The sequence below is a fragment of the Globicephala melas genome, chromosome 18 (genome assembly GCF_963455315.2).
Source record: "Globicephala melas chromosome 18, mGloMel1.2, whole genome shotgun sequence".
Taxonomy (NCBI): domain Eukaryota; kingdom Metazoa; phylum Chordata; class Mammalia; order Artiodactyla; family Delphinidae; genus Globicephala; species Globicephala melas.
Window position 1 is genome coordinate 63,844,612 of NC_083331.1, and position 18,751 is coordinate 63,863,362.

General features: G+C 37.2%; 1 protein-coding gene across 4 annotated transcripts in view; it reads left to right on the forward strand.

Moving 5' to 3' along the window:
* The window catches only part of GPR180 (G protein-coupled receptor 180), a 32,411-nt gene continuing 13,660 nt past the window's right edge, over window positions 1-18,751 (forward strand). For 3 of the 4 annotated variants that reach the window (XM_030856909.2, XM_060287971.1, XM_030856911.2), the window contains exons 1-5: window positions 1-232; window positions 2,660-2,818; window positions 9,296-9,496; window positions 15,962-16,142; window positions 16,285-16,334. In XM_030856909.2, the coding sequence (XP_030712769.1) occupies window positions 88-232; window positions 2,660-2,818; window positions 9,296-9,496; window positions 15,962-16,142; window positions 16,285-16,334 (736 nt within the window). In that variant the 5' untranslated portion in view covers window positions 1-87. The remainder of the gene's footprint in view (window positions 233-2,659; window positions 2,819-9,295; window positions 9,497-15,961; window positions 16,143-16,284; window positions 16,335-18,751) is intronic. The other variant, XM_030856910.2, reaches the window with a different exon arrangement.

Below are 18,751 nucleotides of genomic sequence, written 5' to 3' on the forward strand. Positions count from 1 at the left end.
CTCACCTCCTCATCTCAAGCTGTAGACGTGGGGCTGCGGCCACAGGCGGTTAGGGGCAGGGGTGTGAGTGCCGAGCAGGAGGCGGGGATGGGGGGACTGCGGCTGCTGGCGGTGGCCTTCACTTGCTGCTGGTGGCCACCCGGCAGCCAGGGTAAGACGCTGCGAGGCAGCTTCAGCAGCGCCGCGGCCCGAGACGCTCAAGGCCAGAGCATCGGGCACTTCGAGTTCCACGGTAGGTGCGGGGGCGGGGAGAGGGATGAAGGCTCGTGGGCCCATCCCGCGGCCCCTCCCTCCCCGCCTCGCGTGGGGAGCCGGGAGCCGGCGGCGGCGAGGCTGGGGACTTCACCCAGCTCACCTGCGCTTCCCGCGTGGCCGGCAGCCGCCCCCATCGCAGCTTCCCGGAATCGTGGGATGCGTTTATGGCCAGCCCCTGTGTTGCTGCTCCCCAGATCCTTGTAAGCACTTCCCCCGGTTGGTGGCTGTATTCTGCACCTAAAAGACCGTTTCCCCTTTCCTCCCTGTCCTAACGAATGTGCTGATGACTCTCCTGCTGCCAGTTTCGAGATCCTTCGCTTAAAGAAGCATCCTTTGCTCGCTCCGTTCTCAGCCCGATTGTATACACTAAGGCACCGTAATTCGTGAAGTCCCAGAACTTAGATTTCCTGGGTTTTGTTCTTTTTGTCTTAAGATCAGTTTGCTAAAACCTACTTGCAGCAGAGAGGTTTTGGAATCACCCACCCCTCCCCCAAAAGCACCTGATAATCTAGTTGTCACAATTGCTGGGACAGTTTGGTTACCTCCCTACGAAAGGAGTAGCTTTACTGTGGACCACGAGGGCTAGAATTAACTTTACAGAAATGCGTGCAAGTGTATCGTGGAAGCTTCATAATTTGTATCCTCTGTGGCCCTTCTGAATGAGATTGCATTCGATTCTTCCCTTCTGGTCTCCCTCAAAAATCCATAATTCTTCAATGAATGAATCTGCATTCCTTCTAATTTTTGCCTTATTTATTTGCACTCTCAAAATTTGAATGTTTTTCTTGGTATATACTACTTAATTTGACTACTACTATATCTCAAATAATTATTTGCTTTGATGAGGTTAGGATCCTTGATTCATAGAGTCTTTAGCATTAAAAGATGCAAGATCACAATACTGTCCTAGAGAGGATTCTTAGAAGAAGATAATAAAAACAGGAAGCTAATTGGTTGGGAAAGAAATTGAAAGTATTGAATTACAGAATTGTTGGTGTGAAGGGAAGGGAAACTATTATTTTTAATCTGAAGTTTTAAAAATAACTGAGAAAAGGAGATGCAATCCATTTAACAAAATCTATTGTGGGGTAGACCTTGGGTGAATGAAGAAGAAACTCGAGGGTTTTATTATTTTTTTAGGTAACATTTTCAGTTACTTAATCAACTGGCTGTAACTATACTTTGACTATTGACAGTGATAGTAATGTCACTACAATAAATGGTACAGTCTGGACACTACCAGAAAATCTGGCATGTATGGAAGCTGTGACGCGGCTTATTACTCGTGACTCCCAGACAGGTTTAGACAACCCTGATATTTCATGGTGATTACCTGATAAACATAGAGGAGAAACATGTAGTAAATCCAGATTTCTCAGGTAAGATTGAGGAATAGAGTGTTCCAAGTATATTAACATACACACTTTCTATCTTTTGTGTGTGTGTATTTTACTATTACCAATTTTCCGTGAATTCGAATTCAGGAAAATAATATACTAAGACCATACAGTACTGAAATATGAACTCTAATTCAGAATGTGATTTAAGATGTTAATAGGGCCTTAGAGTCACTTTTAAGGCTGTTGATAATTTATAACGTAATTAGTTTATATCAGAGACTTAGACGGTTTTTGATACATACTATAACTTTAAATTTATTTAAAATGTTTAGTCAAAGTGATAATAGTAAAAACAACAGAAACAGGAGAATAAAAAGATCTTCAGATGAAAAAACAGCCCTGTTTCCCTTCTCCTCACCCAGAGTCCCTTTCCCTAGAGGCAACTACTTTTTGCTGTTTCTCTCCTGGGCCTTAAATGTAGTTGCTGTGTGCAACAAGGCTCATTCTATAGTTGTCTTACAACATATATTGTTCTGAAAATTCCTTTGTAAAAGTCACAGATGTCAAATTTTGTATCAGGTCTACCCCAAAACTCATTTATTTAACCTTTCTTGCTATAAGATGTTTTTGTTTTTTATATTAAAAAATAATTAAATATTAACAGCCATGTTATATTAAAAAACAAAAGAAATTTTGGCAGGAAATTTCTATGGATAGTTTATAGGCAAGTGTTAAAGATGTGGAGTGGTTGTAAAATGAGGCAAAATTCTATCACAGTGAATGTCTACATACAGAAGTGGCTGTTTATTCAGTGAAAAACCATGCGTTATCAGCTGAAGTATAAGGAAACACCACACATTGTTTTGGATAATTAATGTGAATGATCTCTTGACTTGCATCTGAATGGGATGGTCATTCTAATGTGACCTACCTAGCTAAAATGAGATTTAAGAAAAACTGTGCTCTTTTAATTCCTATTTTGATAAATAGAGGTATTGAATTGTCCTACCGTCTCAGTCCCATACAAGACCAAACTAGTTGATAATTTTTGTTCTAATGTCCAGGTGACCATGCTCTTCTCTGCGTCAGAATCAATGACATAGCAGTAGCCATTGGAAAGGAAGCTAAACTCTACCTGTTCCAAGCCCAGGAATGGCTAAAGCTGCAGGAAAGCGGTCACGGTTATAGTTGTAGCGAAAAATTATCCAAAGCTCAGTTGACAAGTGAGTATATCCTTTTTTCTTTGATCGTTATGTATATTTTTTTCTTCCTTAATGTCGGGAGTATGGTATTTACATATCTAGATGTTTCATGGCACAGCACATATCACATTCTGTTGAGTACATTTTAAGCTAAAGTTTAAGGAAACTAATCTTTTCCTTGATCAAAAGATAGAAGGCCTTTTTCCCCTCTTATTCAAAATATTTGAAAAAATATCCAGATAATTTATAAAGGTGTACGTTCCTACATTCAGACTTCTCACAGGTCACATAATTCATACCAATATGGCAGATATATTTTGACCAAGTGGCAGCATGGAGTGAATGATAACATTTGTTGAATGCTTATTATCTGGTAGCACTGAGCTAAACACTAAGCTTGCATTATCTCAGTTAATTGTATAATTTAGCCCAAGTGATGCTGTTTTGCAACATGTTATTGGGACTCGGGACCAAGTCATATGGTGACACAATGTGTCATTTTAGAATATACCAGCCCCACATCATTTATAAACCTCTAGGTTTGCCTCTGGAGAGGCTCTACTTTTATTATTCTAGTTGCCTGAATTCTTGAGCTGTTCCATTCTCAGGAACACTGTCCCATGCATTAGGGTGTTTGCCATCCAGAGTGAGTGCAGATCTTTTTAATATAGAGATGAAGAGCATATGCCATGCTACCCATTTTACCCCTTGGAAGTTAACTGGTTGTTAATTAGGAATATGAGACATCCATGAGAAAAAAATAGGAATTATCCCTCTCCCCTTTCCCCCCTGTATTTCCCCTACCATGTTCTGCATAATGACGAGTCTCTGACTCTTCTTTCAGTCTAGTCAGTAAAGCACTGCCATTTCTAAACATCCAGTCTTAGTCTTAGCAGCTGTCTGGTTCCCTCATAACCTGAGTAGGGATAAGAGTACAAGTCTCCAGTCATTGCCACCCGTTGTGGGGATCTTTTGTCTAGGTTTGTGAGATGACATTGACAGTATGCTGAAGAAGCCTGAATGACTGGATTCAGATATCAAAGACGGTTACATAAAGTTATTTACCTCAACCCTGAATTTTAGAACTTATCTGGGAAATTCATACAAATGCTCATTATCAATTCTCTTTTCCTTTCTACCCCAATTTAATCATCTAGGTGTTGCACATATGTATAAAAAGTTCTAGCCTTCTGTTCCCAGTTCTCATAATGTCAGCCACCTTGCCCATCCAAGCCCGGTCCTCTTCCAGTGTTCCCTGTTTCAGGAACTGGCACTACCATCTGTCTAGGGGATAAGCTAGAAACCAAGGAGTCTTCCAACACTGCCCTCTTTGACCTCTCTATCCCCTTCTTGTTTCGTAAGTTACCTCTCAGTATCTCTTGATTTCATCTACTTTTCTTCATCTCTAACCCCACCATGTTATTCCAGGCTGCCGTAATCTCTCGCCTGTACTATTGCAGTAGCTCCTACCTGGCCACTGCAGCTATGCCGGTCCCCCTCTGGAATCAGAGTGATTTTTCTGAATGGCAGGTTTGATCATGTCACATTGGCATCCTCACCACGCCCTTCAGTACTTCCATGGGTTCCTATGGCTCTGGGACAAAGACGGCCCTCCTTAATCTGATCAGCAGAGCCATCCGAGTCTGGCTGTTGCTTATCCCCGACCCCAGCTTCATCTCACAGCACTGCCCCGTTGGGCCTCATTTTATTTGTAGCGCAGGTGTTCTTTGATTGCCACCCTGGGCCTTTGCACAGGCTTTTCCTCTGCTTTTTCTTCCTTCCCCTCTTTGGCTCGTCCATCCACTAACACTTGAGTTTTTAGAGCCTGTTCTCCTCCACTGCATTTATTTTAGTTACAAGTTTACATTTTATTTATTTGTTATAAAATCAATCAGTGAGAGCAGCAGGGCTCTTTTGGTCTATTCATTCATTCATTCATTCATTCACAGCACTTCCAGTACTATGCTAGGCACTAGTGATACATCAAGGGACCAAAATACTGACACTCTCACAGTCCTTAAGGCTGCTGAGGGTATAAATAAGTTCACTGTGAATAAGTGTGAAACTACTATTGTGATAAGGACTATGAATGTTAGTTACATGGTACTATGAGTGAGAATTTATGATACACTAGTGCTCAGTTAAGCATTGACTTAGTATTTGTAGGATGAATTGTCATGGAACTTAGTGCTTGAGGGGTTTTTGGTTAGTAGGTCATTTGCTTTGTACTTCGCACCTCAAAGTCTTTTTCTTTCTCTATTAAAAACTTATCAGGGACTTCCCTGGTGGTCCAGTGGTAAAGAATCCACCTTCCAATGCAGGGGACGTGGGTTCGATCCCTGGTCGGGGAACTAAGATCCCACATGCTGCGGGGCAACTAAGCCCGCACGCCACAACTACCGAGCCCGAGCGCCTCAACTAGAGGCTCGCGTGCCTCAACTACAGAGCCCATGTGCTCTTGCTGCGCACCACAACTAGAGAAAGAAAACCCACAGGCCACAACTAGGTAGAAGCCTGCACACAGCAACTAAAGATCCCACATGCGTCAAGGAAGATCCCAAGTGCCTCAACTAAGACCCGGCGCAGCCAAATAAAATAAAGTGAAATTAAATGAAATAGTAACTTATCAGACAGTTTAAAGCTTTGAGCTATAGGAATCGATTTGCTTTCTTATATTACATGATCAATATTATATCATATACTATATACGCTTGCAAAAACATAATTTTTTTTATCAGCCAAATACCTTCAGTCACAGAACTTACGTATATAGAGAGACTTGCTGCATTGCAACGACAGCTAAACTTGAGAATCACTGCTAGTAACTTGTAATAAGATCTTGTTATCTTTGAGCTGCACTTCACCTATCTGTATAACAAGGAAGTTGGACTAGTTTTCTCTAAGCTTCCTAAAAGTCCTAAAATGCTGTGATTCTAATTATGACTCTTTAGGTGGAGTTGCATATGTAGAGAGCTATAATTTATAAAACCTCTTGCTGTTGTTTCTTTTTCTGTTTTCCCTTCCTCTTCCCTACTCTTAAGTGCAAGGGTATTCTTTGGAATTGTTGGAACGGAAGATCTCAGGAAACTGGAATTTTTGAGGAATGAAGATTTTTTGTTAAATTTGGAGGTCTGAAATAAATTGAGTACTAATGACATATATATCACTTTCTACATATGTAATCAGTTCTTTTTCCCTTAACAAAAGCCAAGTCTTAACAAAATCTGTATTCTCCAACTTTTATATATTATTTTCATATTTATAGTATATTGTTGTTTAGAAGCTCTGATGCATTGAAACAAAAAGCATATCCTTAAATTCATGACAGTGTAGTAGTATCACGTATTTGAAAATAATTCCTTATAGAAATAATTCTCATTTCCTGACCATTAATGAGACTTTTAAGAATTAATAGCTTTTCACCTGCTTGGTGATGAGCCCATTAACTATGCCTAACTCCTATGTAAAACCTTATTGCTGCTGTAAACTATGAAAAGATTAGTAGATTTGAAAAATCTCAGTGTTGAATGTTGCTTGTGATTATACATTCTCCCAAATTAATATTTGAGAAATTATTTTTCAGTCTTACTTTTTGCTTTTTTCTCTTTCAGTAATTCATAAAACATCACATTTTTTTAAATGATAAAAACTATTTTGTAGGTTTTTAAAGCAAACAAAGAAGATATTTAAATGCACAGAAAATGATGAGTTTATATGCAAAAAAATTTGCTGTCAGATTATAAGAATTAAATGTAACTTTGTATATAAAACATTTTCAGTATTATCTTTTTACATCATATGCATATATTTCCTCTTGTACATTTGGTATATTGTATAAATCGCTTAAAGGTGTTAGTATTTTATTATTCTGGGTAATTTTGTTAACAGTATTCATTTCCTCTATAATATTATTGGGCGATTAGCCTTTCAACACCATTCTCTGCAATTCAAGTTTTGTTAATATTTGAGGTACTCATTACATCAGCATACAGTAAGCGTGCTGTGCTGTAGTCTTTTGTTTCAAAAACAATGAACATGCAGTTTTGTCAAGAGGCTTATTTCCTAGGCGTACTGAAAAAGGCAGCAAGACAAAAACTGAGGCCAATATCACTTTATGAAGCACACTTTTGTTTTTATTTGATGTAGATCTACATAATTTAAAATGAAACATCAAAAAGTGTATTGGTGAAAATATAATGATTAAATTTTTATATTGTTTTATCTAAGAGAAAAAGTGCAAGTGATAAAACCTCAACACAGCAAAGCCTTTATATAATGAAGTCCAGATTACATAATTTTGAGCTGCACATTTCAAAAGCCTTATTTCTGAGCTGCTATTGATCATATATTGAATTCTTATTAAAGGTCATCAATTTAACAGAAACTGGAGAAACTAGAGTCTTTGCTACTTTTTTCTAGAAGCTGTGCAGTAAGAAAAACAGTATAAATGTCAGCTAAATTAAGCTATCCAAAAAAACAGTGCTGTGGTATTCTTAACAAAATCATCTTGTCCAGTTTAACTACTATTAATGAAATTCCCAAATGTAAAGTTTAAGTCCTCAAAATTTGAATTCTGACAAGATAAATCTGTATCTCATTTATAAAGACAACGTATAAATAATATTTCTCCAACTTTTTATTAGGAAAATTTTCAATTATACATACAAGTTGAAAGCATAGTACAACCAACATCTGTATATCCTTGGCTTAGATTTAATAATTTTATCAATAATATTTTGTTATATTTGCTTTATGTTTGTATGTGTGTGATTTTTGTTTTTAACTGAAATGAAAATAAGCTATGGGTGCCTTGAGCAGTTCACCGTATTTCAGCATACATCTTATAAGAGTAAGGACATTCTTCTCCATAACCATTACCATAACAATACCATTACTGCATCTAAGAAAATGAATAATTTCATAATAACCTCTAAAATCTCTTCCATATACAAATTTCCAGTTATCTCAAGAAATGTATTTTATTTATTAAAAAGTTTCATTTTTTCAGTTGAGGAAAAGATCAAGACTGACTGGCATGCAGTGGGGGCAATCTAGACTTGGGAATTGCACCCAACATAATCATATATTTTAAGAATACTCTACTTTATAGAGAATCAGACTCCACACAGGACTTGCATATACTGTCTCATTTGCTCCTCACAAGAACTCTGAGTCAGATAGGGCAAGTATCTTAAGTTTACTACTGAAGAAAGAAATTTAGAGAGGTTAAGTAACGAATATGATTCGTAAGACTTGCTTCTCTAACTCTTCCATTGTCTTTATTACACATAGTGTTTGAGACGCCACTTTCCTACAACATTCAGGGTAGTAGTGAGTTTCTCTTAGGTCAGAATCATAGTTTTAGATTGAGAAGGGATCTTAGACATCACTTAGTGTTTCTCAAAGGGGGTGCTACTGGCATTTTGGGCAGAACGGGTCTTTGTCACGTAAGCTTGGATTGTATGAGGTGTAGCACAGCCCCACTTCAAGTATCTTGAAGTTGAGAACAATTGCTGTGACAACAGAACTGTCCCTACATATTTTCAAATGCCCTGCAGAGGAGTAGCATTGCCCTGGATTGAGAACCACTTATTGGTATAATCACCATATTTTAAAGAAAGGAAAAGGACAATTAACCTTTATTCAGCAACTACTACTATATGACAGATACCATGTTAAGTGACTCATATAACTTAGTCCTTGCATCAGCTCTTTGCTGTATTATCTTCATTTTACAGATGAAGAAAGTGAGTGTCATTGCTTATGTAACTTGCCCAAAGTCATATAGAAGGTAAGGATTGGAGCCAGGATGCAAGCACAGGTCTGTGTGAGGCCAACATTCATGAGTTCCCACCCCAGCCCAACACACTATATAGATGTGACCCAGTATAACAACTCATATTCCTGTAACTTCTATTTTTCGACTTTTAGTACCTTTTTAAAGAATAACAAATCAGGAAGAGATTTTGGGAAATCTTTTGCAGGTGTTTGTCAGTCATAGTTTTTAGATATAATAATTTCCAAAGTTGAATGCTCCATTTTAAATTTAACTCAAGTAATTTTCAGAAATGTTACTGTGATGGCTGCACAGCATTGTGCATATACTTAATAGAGAACTGTACACTTAAAAATGGTTAAAATGGTAACTTCTGTATTGTGTACATTTTACCACCACAACAAAAAAATGTTTAGTGTTGCTAACTCACTTGAAAACTTTGAAAATACTTAAAATTGAAATTCAGAGTTTCAGTGAAACTATTCTAGTCATTTGTGGTATCTCATAGAACTTTTATAGTGATTCCTTTGGTTGGTTAAAATACATTATTTTTACCTGCTTTATGACTTACAGAACTTATTCCAATACTACATCAGGGCTTGGACTACTGAGACAATAAGAACTAAACAAAAGAATTCTCATTTCAAATTGATTATGTGACTAAAACAATGAATACATTTGAGAATTTTGCTTTGAAAGTGCTATTTTTTTTCTCTTTAAAGTAGCCATGAATCAGACTGAACATAATCTGACAGTGTCTCAGATTCCATATCCACAAATGTGGCACGTGTTCTATGCAGACAAGTATACGTGCAAAGAGGACAATGAGAATTCTCAGGTGGAAGATATCCCATTTGAAATGATGTTACTAAACCCGGATGCTGAAGGGAATCCATTTGATCATTTCAGTGCTGGAGAATCTGGTAAGAATATGTATTTAAATATATGTCCTAAATACAGAAAAAGATTTATGCACAAGTATCTTCATGTTATGTTTTTAAAATACTGAAAATTAAAAACAACTTGTGTCCAACAGTAGACAAATGGTTAAATAAATCTTGTAGAATTGTAACAGCTGTACTATTAAGTTTTAAAGCAGAACTGGAAATTTTGTATTGTGTGGTTTCAAGTGTGTTAAAAAATGCGGAGAATAAACAGAAGGACAAGAATAGTAACAGATTGTTTCCATATTTTGGGTGGTAGAATTATGGATAATTTTCAGTTTCTACATTCTAAATCTTTTTGTTTTTATGATAAGCAAGCTTTATTTTTATAAACAGAAAAATGTTAAGAAACTGAGCAGTCTAAATTAGTAACCCAGTGATTAAGTGAGATAGAAACTCCACTACTTTGTATAGCTGTCCTTTACTAGGTTGTTTGAACATATTTAGGGGTTGCCTTTATTGGAGATTGCAACCATTTTTGAAATGATCAAAATTGATAAAACTTTCCAAAATTAAATCTACTCCCATAAAATATTTCATCAAAATTTTAGGTTGACAAAATTTTATGTTCTGCCCTACTGAAGTGAATTCCTAGCCCAAACAGAAATGAATGACTTCTTGTGATTAATGGTGGACATGCTATAAAATATTATGGATTTGTAAATTAACATGTCAGAACGAAAACTAAAATCTCTAGGCCATCTGTCAAAAAAAGGGTTAGGTGTTTACCTCTTCATGAGTTCATTACCCACTTGGAAGAGTCAGTCTGCTTAGAGGAAAGTTCAATCCCATTGCATTACATTTGCCATCAAGGTGAGTGGGTGGAGGTAGGCCAGGAGTTGAGGCCACATTAGACTAAACCAGTTGTTAAGCTCAAAGTGTAAATTGCCACAGCTAGAAAAGCAACTCAAGGAGCTTGTGTTATAAACAATAAGTCACAAGTGACTTAATGTATGAAGAAAGAAACTTTTTAAAAAATATCCTTTAGTTTGAGAAAATACTTACATAGTGACAGAATGGGGTCCTAAACATTTAAAAATAATTCATTCTAAAAGTCTTTACTGTGAAGGAAATGACATAATTGTTTTTGAGTGCAAATGAATGTGAAGGTTAAATTTCACTTGATACTATTTTGGATCAATGTAGATCATTATTGAAAGTTAATTCTGTCCTACCATTTCTTTTATCTTAGTAAGAGATACTGACATTTATTTTACATAGTTTGGAAAGGCATTGATGAAACCCAGGTCTAGTGATAGCATTGGATGGGTGGTTGGATTAACTTGCTTTTAAGGTTTCTTTTAACTCTAAGGCTTCATTATTTCATATGACACTTATCTTTAGGACTGGTCAGGCTTCAGCAGGAAGTAATGCTCTTCTGTAGTCGCTGTACATGCAAACCCTACTGCCTCTAGTGGAGTCCACATCTGGTAGCCCTTCCCCCTCCTGCCTTCAGGCAGGAGAGTGGAGGCTCGAGGTGGTTTTGTTTATTGTGTGGATCCATGAGACTCACTGGATCCTGATATTCTTTTTCTTGCCTCCTTATTAGGCTCTCATTTCTGGACTCTTTCCTCATTCCCAGTTTGATATCTGAACTTTGACCGTAGGCCATAAAGCAATGACATTTGTGCCCTGTGTGGTGCTTGGACTACTGAATGTCAGTCATCCTTACCCTGGCTCATCCTGAACCTTGCCCATATCTTCTCGTGTTTTTTTCAATACCCTGAATTATGGCTAGCTTTTTCTTTAGGGTTCCCACTAACCATTCTGACTCAGTTCTTAGTCCTGACTCCTTTTGACCTGTCTTCTCCTGTGACTGATTTTGATTTGTTACTTATAGTATGTCTAAAATCTGTCTTTCTTATGCTAGAATGGGGAGAGTTACTTTGGTCACGTCACCAAGAGTATTTAAATGAGGGAAGAAATTTCACTATAACATGGATTTTCATTAAGCATGGGATTCTGTGCAAGGCTAATCTGTAGGGATTGATTATTAAAAAGTGCCATAAGTACTCAAAAGTATTCATTGCTAGATGTCTGGCATAATTTCCAAGGATCACATCATTTTATTATTTAAATGCCTTAAACTATGATTAATTCTACATTGAAGTCTAAATCGGTGGTTCTCAACCTGTCACTGTGTATGCATGTGGAGAGCTTTGGAAAAAATACAGATGTCCACCCCCAGAGACTGAGAGAGAGACTTGGTTTTGGAGTGGAAGCCAGGCACTTGTAGTTGGTCAAAGCTCTGAAGTTGATTCTAATGTGCAGAACCACTTAGCTAAAAGTCCATATTCCACATTGTTTTGGTAATGTGCTGGTTTCAGCGTAGAGCCTTAAGAGGGATTCTTCCTATTCTGTAGCCTCAGGTATAGAATTTGTTTCCAGGGAATAATTCCCAGTTAGTTCGTTTTAGAAACTTTTCCTCATTTGACTAATTTTCTGCCCTAAGTAGAGAAAATTGATTTGCTATGCTTTTTACTGAGAATTGACTGCTAAAGCATGTATCTTAGAGGTTTGAATTAGAATAACCTGGTGCAGAAAGCTACAATTAATGTTATATGCTACTCTGGTTAAATCTTACAGTTTGTTTTCTTTCAAACCAACTATGTATTTTATATCTACGAGACTTTAGTTAGTCCTGTATTTTACAGACTTAGGTTTTTTGTTTTGGAGGGTTTTTTTGAATGTAGACTAAGGCAAGTTTGATGCTACTTGACAAAATACTGCATAGGAATATCATGCTTCAAGGTAGAATAAAATAAAACTACCTCTTAAAAACTTAGAATCCTTGTTAACTGTATTTGTGATTGGTAGAGACCAAAAGAAGAAGTACTCAGAATCCTGAGAATTAAAGCATTGCTGTCTACAGTAGACTGGTTTTCATTGGAATGGTATTACAGGCTCTGTCACACCTGCCATCTCACTGTTCTGAAGATTCCAGATATGTTTATTATTTTCTCTTGTTCCCTTTTCTCCTCCGTTATCCTGAAAGATAATGGGTTGGATCTTACCTTTGGCTCTGTAACTTAAAGTAACAGAAAACTCTAATGCAAGTGGTATAGACAATAAGGAAATTAATTCTCTTACATGACAATAATTTCTGAGGCTTCTTCAGGGTAGTTTATTTAACATTATCCTACTCTGTTATCCTCTGACTGTCAGCTTTGTCAGCTCCCTCATATTCAAAGTTAACTGCAGCAGTCTGGGCCGTACATCTAGGCAATTGCAAAATTCAATGTCTCTTTTTTAAGAGCAAGGAAACCTTTCCCAGAAGCTCCCTTATTTCATTGGCCAGAACTCGACACGTGACCTCATTGTCTAACATCATAAGAGAAATGTAAGTGAAGGTATCAGAAAGGTGATAAGGGTAAACCAACATGTCGAAGTAAAGGGTTAGGTTTACCTCTTTGGGAAAGGGGAATATTGGAATTTCTCTAATTGGTTTAGACTAATCAGGATTTATCTTGAGACCCTTGAGGGTAGGATGGCCATTGGGGTTCTGAGACAACAAGCATCACAGGTAGGCGAGAGTGTTCCAGGGGCTGCCTCATGACCCATTGACTCTCTCCTTTTCTTACCCTATTTTCTCCCATCTCCCATCATTTAGCCGGAACTGAATTTTTTTAAAGCTGTCCTGGAAGTTTTCTTCCTACTGAATTTTGCCAGTGTTTCCAGTTAAGTTTGCCTTAAAATCTGCTCATTCCCTTATAACATAAGTGTTTGTCACCTACTGCATGCTCATTTAAGAGTGTTTTTCTTCTTTTGTGTATATGTAAGTGTTAATACCTAGTATCCACCTGTTTTTTTTGTGTGTTGTTTTTTTTTTTTTGCGATACGCAGGCCTCTCACTGTTGTGGTCTCTCCCGTTGCGGAGCACAGGCTCCAGACGCGCAGGCTTAGCGGCCATGGCTCATGGGCCCAGCTGCTCCGTGGCATGTGGGATCTTCCCGGACTGGGGCGCGAACCCGTGTTCCCTGCTTTGGCAGGCGGACTCTCAACCACTGCGCCACCAGGGAAGCCCTCCACCTGTTTTAAAATTAGATTTTAATTTCAAGGTGAACGTAGATTACTTTCCTGTGAAGGATGGTGGCAGAACAAAAGTAAAGTTGGTTGAAGAGAAAAAAAAAAAAAACAAAACAGACTTTTTCCCCTAGAGGTGGTTTATTTAAAAGAACACTTGAGTGCAGACCCAGAGTTTTATCTTTAAAGTATCAGGGTCAAGGTAGGAATAATTTATGCAAAATGCAATGAGCAAAGTGTAGGACAAATGTCCTAGTTCAAGTTATTTAATATATTATCTCAATGAAATAATTTTTTGGTTACCGTGTTAGCTTTTTATGGAAGATACATTTAATCTTGAATAATCCTAAAACATTTTTTGCTAGTGACATGTGTCTTATTTTCAAAAGTCCCTTCCTCCTATATTATTCTGGTTCTCAATAAATAGTCTGGGATTTTCTTTTCATGGTGCATTTCTAAGCTAATAGCGTCTGAAACCTTATCTTGTAATGAATATTTTGTAAAGTATTATAAATAAATAAAAATTTAAATAGAATGCCATATTTAATTCTTTATACTAAGAAGAAAAGGTAAAAACAGATTCAGAACACAGGATAGCATACTTTTACTGACACACAGTTATAATATGTTTAGCTTATAATAATGCCTTGTTCCATTACTATAACAATCCCAGGTTTATTGTCCCATTATTTCTAAAGCTAGAATACGCCTCTATATCAGGAATTTTAAAAGAAAATATGCCCATTCTGTTATTTGATATTCTCTTCTTGAAGTCTAAACATACTTTCTCACCTAGACTAGAGAAGTGGACCATCAACATTTATGTACGTAGAGCAAGAGAGACACCCAGTGGCTGAAATATGTCTTTCTCTCTCTCTCTCTTTCTCCTAACAACGCCAAAAACATGATTGAGATTGAACTGTTTATTGAGTATTTTTCCTACTGTTTGTATCTTCTGGATTACTTTTCTAAAATTATTTTCCATACAATGTAAATATTCCCTTCTCTGCCTGTTGTTTGGAGTTTATCCCACATGGGAAGCCAGAGCAGATTCAGGGGTCACAGTTGGAATGGAAGTGAGTACAGTTTAGACGTTCATACACAGATTCAATGGAGACAGCTACAGCCACTGTCACGATATCCAGTGTTATTTAGATAGAATATAAAAGCCCTAATATTAGGGACTAGGTTTAGATGTAACCAAGTAAATGTAAGCCATTAAACTCAAAGCTGGCCCCTGGTTCGTTATAAAATTTTCTGAAATTTCTGAAAAATGAAGACACAGTCAAAAGGTTCCAGGTAACACAGAAAAAGGGGTGTTTATCTTGAGGATGTGTGAAGACTACTGAAAAGCTGCTGGTAGAAACTGGAGGCTGCTTAATGACTGGGACCATTTTTAATATAAAATCTGCACATTCCTATGCTCTGTTCTTGTCTCTACCAACCAGCTCCCTCTGCTCATTCAAAATTTCTGCTTGCCCAGAATTTTGATTTCATCATGGCCTGGTTTGACTCCTTTGGCCTGCTCCATCATCAACTCTTTTCAACTCCAGTTTCTCTTGCCTCATCCTTTCTATGTTTTGTGGTTTGATGTCCCAAAAGAACATGACTGGCTTCGTATCTTTGAGAACCAAGTGATGCTGCTGGCCAGTGACTGGTCTTTGGATTGGTAGCCACTTGGTCAGGTGTTTCAGTTTCAGTCACCTGTGGAGTGGAGTCCCATGGTCTCCATAGGTTTGACAGAGCTGAATGCCATTTACTTCAGAAGGAGGCCTGGTCGTGACAGGTATTTTGACGCTTTGTCCAAATGGGAATTTAAGGTTATGATACATTCCAGAGCTTGGTTCTTAGGCTTTAGCTGTATCAGAATCACTGAAGGACTTATTAAAACCAGAATGCTGGGTCCCACTCCCAGAATCTCTGATTCAGTAGATACGGGTTGAGTCCCAAGAATCTGCCTTTCTAACTACTTCCGTACTGATGGTGCTGCTGGCACAGGGCTCACACTTTGAGAATCTTTGTCAGGGTATATAAAACTCTTATTGACTGACTAAATCTATTTTTAAACGTCTTATAAAAGAAATCCACTTTGGGGGGTAAAAAAGCATATCTAACTGAATGCTGAAATCATTGTTTTAATTTACTGTTTCGACCAAAACTATGATCTTGTGGTGAGTCTTTGGGCTTATTCCCTGACCAATATGATTCCTTATAGATTGACTTCAGTTTAATCTGCGTTCTTATAGTTAAAACTGTATCCTAAAGTAGAAAATTATTTGTTTCAACAGTCTTCCTTTTTTTTCTTTTACAAAAGTAAATGCTATGACTTCAGTTAAAAAGCAAGTTCTGGAAATATACTGATGGGAAGGTTTGAAAGCAACCCAACACTATAACTGGCTTGTTCCTTTCTTCTCTTCACAGGGTTACATGAGTTCTTTTCCCTCCTGGTCCTAGTGTACTTTGTGATTGCTTGCATTTATGCGCAATCATTGTGGCAGGCTATTAAGAAAGGAGGACCCATGCACGTGGTTTTAAAGGTTCTGACAACTGCATTGCTGTTACAAGCTGGTTCAGCTTTTGCTAATTACATTCATTTCTCCAGGTAACTCAAAACCATTAAAACTGTGTTCATCATTACGTCTAATTAATCCTAATTAGTCCACCAAAATTATGCTTGCTTTGATTATGAATGATTTTTTTCACACTTGTAATTGATGCTAATATTCTCCTCTTCAATTCTTCAGTTACTCCAAAGATGGAATAGGGGTACCTTTTATGGGAAGTTTGGCAGAATGTGAGTATCTTACTGAGCGTTTTTTTAAAACATAAACTTGCTGTCTGCTTCTTGTATGTTTTCCTTTTTTGTCAATTACTTTTTGTCATAATACAGTTTTTTTATCCAAGGTTGGTTAGATTCAGCTCAGCTGGAAACAAGGTTATACATTTAGTTTCCACATATCCTATTTAGTTTCTTCTTAGTCATAGGTAATGTGCAGAGCTCTTCATTGTCTTTAGAGCATTTTTATATGCATTCTCTCTTTTTTTTTTCATGTGGACCATTTTTAAAGTCTTTATTGAATTTGTCACGATATTGCTTCTGTTTTATGTTTTGGTTTTTTGGCTGCAAAGCATGCGGGATCCTAGCTCCCCAACCAGGGATCAAACCCGCACCCCCTGTATTGGAAAGGCCAAGTCTTAATCACTGGACCACCAGGAGATTCCCACATTCTCTCATTTTTGTCCTCAATAAAAACTCAGTGAAGTAGATATGCTTATCCCTATTTTGCAGATAAAGAATCTGGGCTCAGTGACAGGAAGTACATTCCCAAATGTCAGTCAGCTAGTGAATGGTAGAGCCAAGATTTAGACCCAAATTTTCTGACCACAAAGCTAAAGGTTTTTTTTCCCTTTTTCATCCCTTTTGTGACTCTTTTGTCTCTATTTCTAACCCAGAGCCATAGCGTGTACCTGTAATTGAGCTGACCTCTCAGCTTTGTTCTTTAATTTATAAGAGGAACTTTTGTGAAGTAGTTTTTCAATTAAATATGATGGTGAAAAACTAAAAGTTCCTATAATCATGACTTTTTAAAGGGAACTTTAGAGGGACATCAGGTCATATGCCATTCTCAATCCTGCTCTAAAAAAGCAGATTCTGAATACGAAGACATTCTAGGATTTACTTTCCTTATATTTCCATATTTCTCTTCTAGTCTCCTCACTCTTTAATAGGGTATCTTATGGTAATCTCTATAAACATCTCAGGACCCACTTATCCTGATCTTGCTGCCTATTTTAAGATTCTAAAACTTCTAGAATCTTTCCTTTTCCTTGTGAAGAGGATGGATACTGTTTACCTCTTGGGCATGAACAAGAGTTGCTTCTCCTTTTTTGACATTACTAGAACCCTGGTTTCAACCCCTGTTTTCTCTTAGATGACTCAGGATGTTTAAGAGAATCCTAGAGTTTTAAAGCTGGACAGAGCATAGAAATAATTTAGCTTATGCATTTTAGATGAAGAAATTGTGGTCCAAAGAGGCAAAGCACACAGAGGCCCATCAGTAGCAAAGCTGTTACTAAAATCAAGGACTTTTGAAGTTTTGTGAGTGTCTACTGTATTCAAAACAGTGTTTTAGGCTGTCTGGCATCTTCATGGTAAGTTAAAAGCAAAAGTCTTTTTAAAAAAACTGCAATAAATCAATGTTGATCATTTTTGGTAGTTCTGACAACAGGTTTGGTTAATGAAGATTTTTAATCAAATTCCACAGAATGGGGTTTTTGTGTCATCTGTGTATTTTATCTACATTACTTATTTTTCAAGAACAGATAAGCAGTGTCTAGCTACCCTCACAGTTATGGTATTATATCAATATGTGCATTACTTAGTATGTAAAGAAATGAGCCAGAAAATCAGTGTTCCCTCCTCCCCAGTATTTGTTTTTGCTAATTAGCAACTTATCTAGGGATATTCCTTTGGCTAACTTCTTTAAATAATTGAATATGTATTTATGAAATGTTTAATAAAAATAATTAGCATCACAGTCATTTAAAATCTATGGTGTAAGAAAATTGTGCTTGTTCTGAAAGGCCATGACACTTTATATCATTAAAGTGTAGTGACAGTTCAGTATTAGAATTCGCTATTACAAGTATATAAGCATAAATGTAAAGTATCTGGTTTTCATTTGGGTGGCAGAGCTGGAGAAAAATATGGCAAAATAAAGCTGAAAAGGTCTATTATTAATAAGTTTTTGGCTTGTAACTTTTAATATAAGTTTGATACTACAGCTAGTTTTATCTGTTTCTCTAAGAATATCTTTATATAAAAGAAATAAAAGTCATAGACATCAAAGTTATAAATGGCAATTTGAAGAAAGTTTTATTTTGTTGAATTGTGATCACATGTTTATTCCAAAATCCACATCAAAATACACTCCGATGAAAAAGTAATATTTTTTAAAAAAATCAGTAAATAGAACTTCTAAAATGAATACACATGGCAGTTGAAGTATTATTGCTTGTTATTTTCTTGTCGCACTGAACTGGGTGCAGGCGGTTTCGTTGCATCTTTTCTACCACAGCCAGCTTCCCCTGCAGTGTAAGCGATGGCCACCGGGTGGCACATCACACTAATGCATGGAGCGCTTCATTCGTCTTCAGGACTCTTGACACTAGGGCCAACATAATTGGATGTTACAGCAGCGCTGCGTTTTA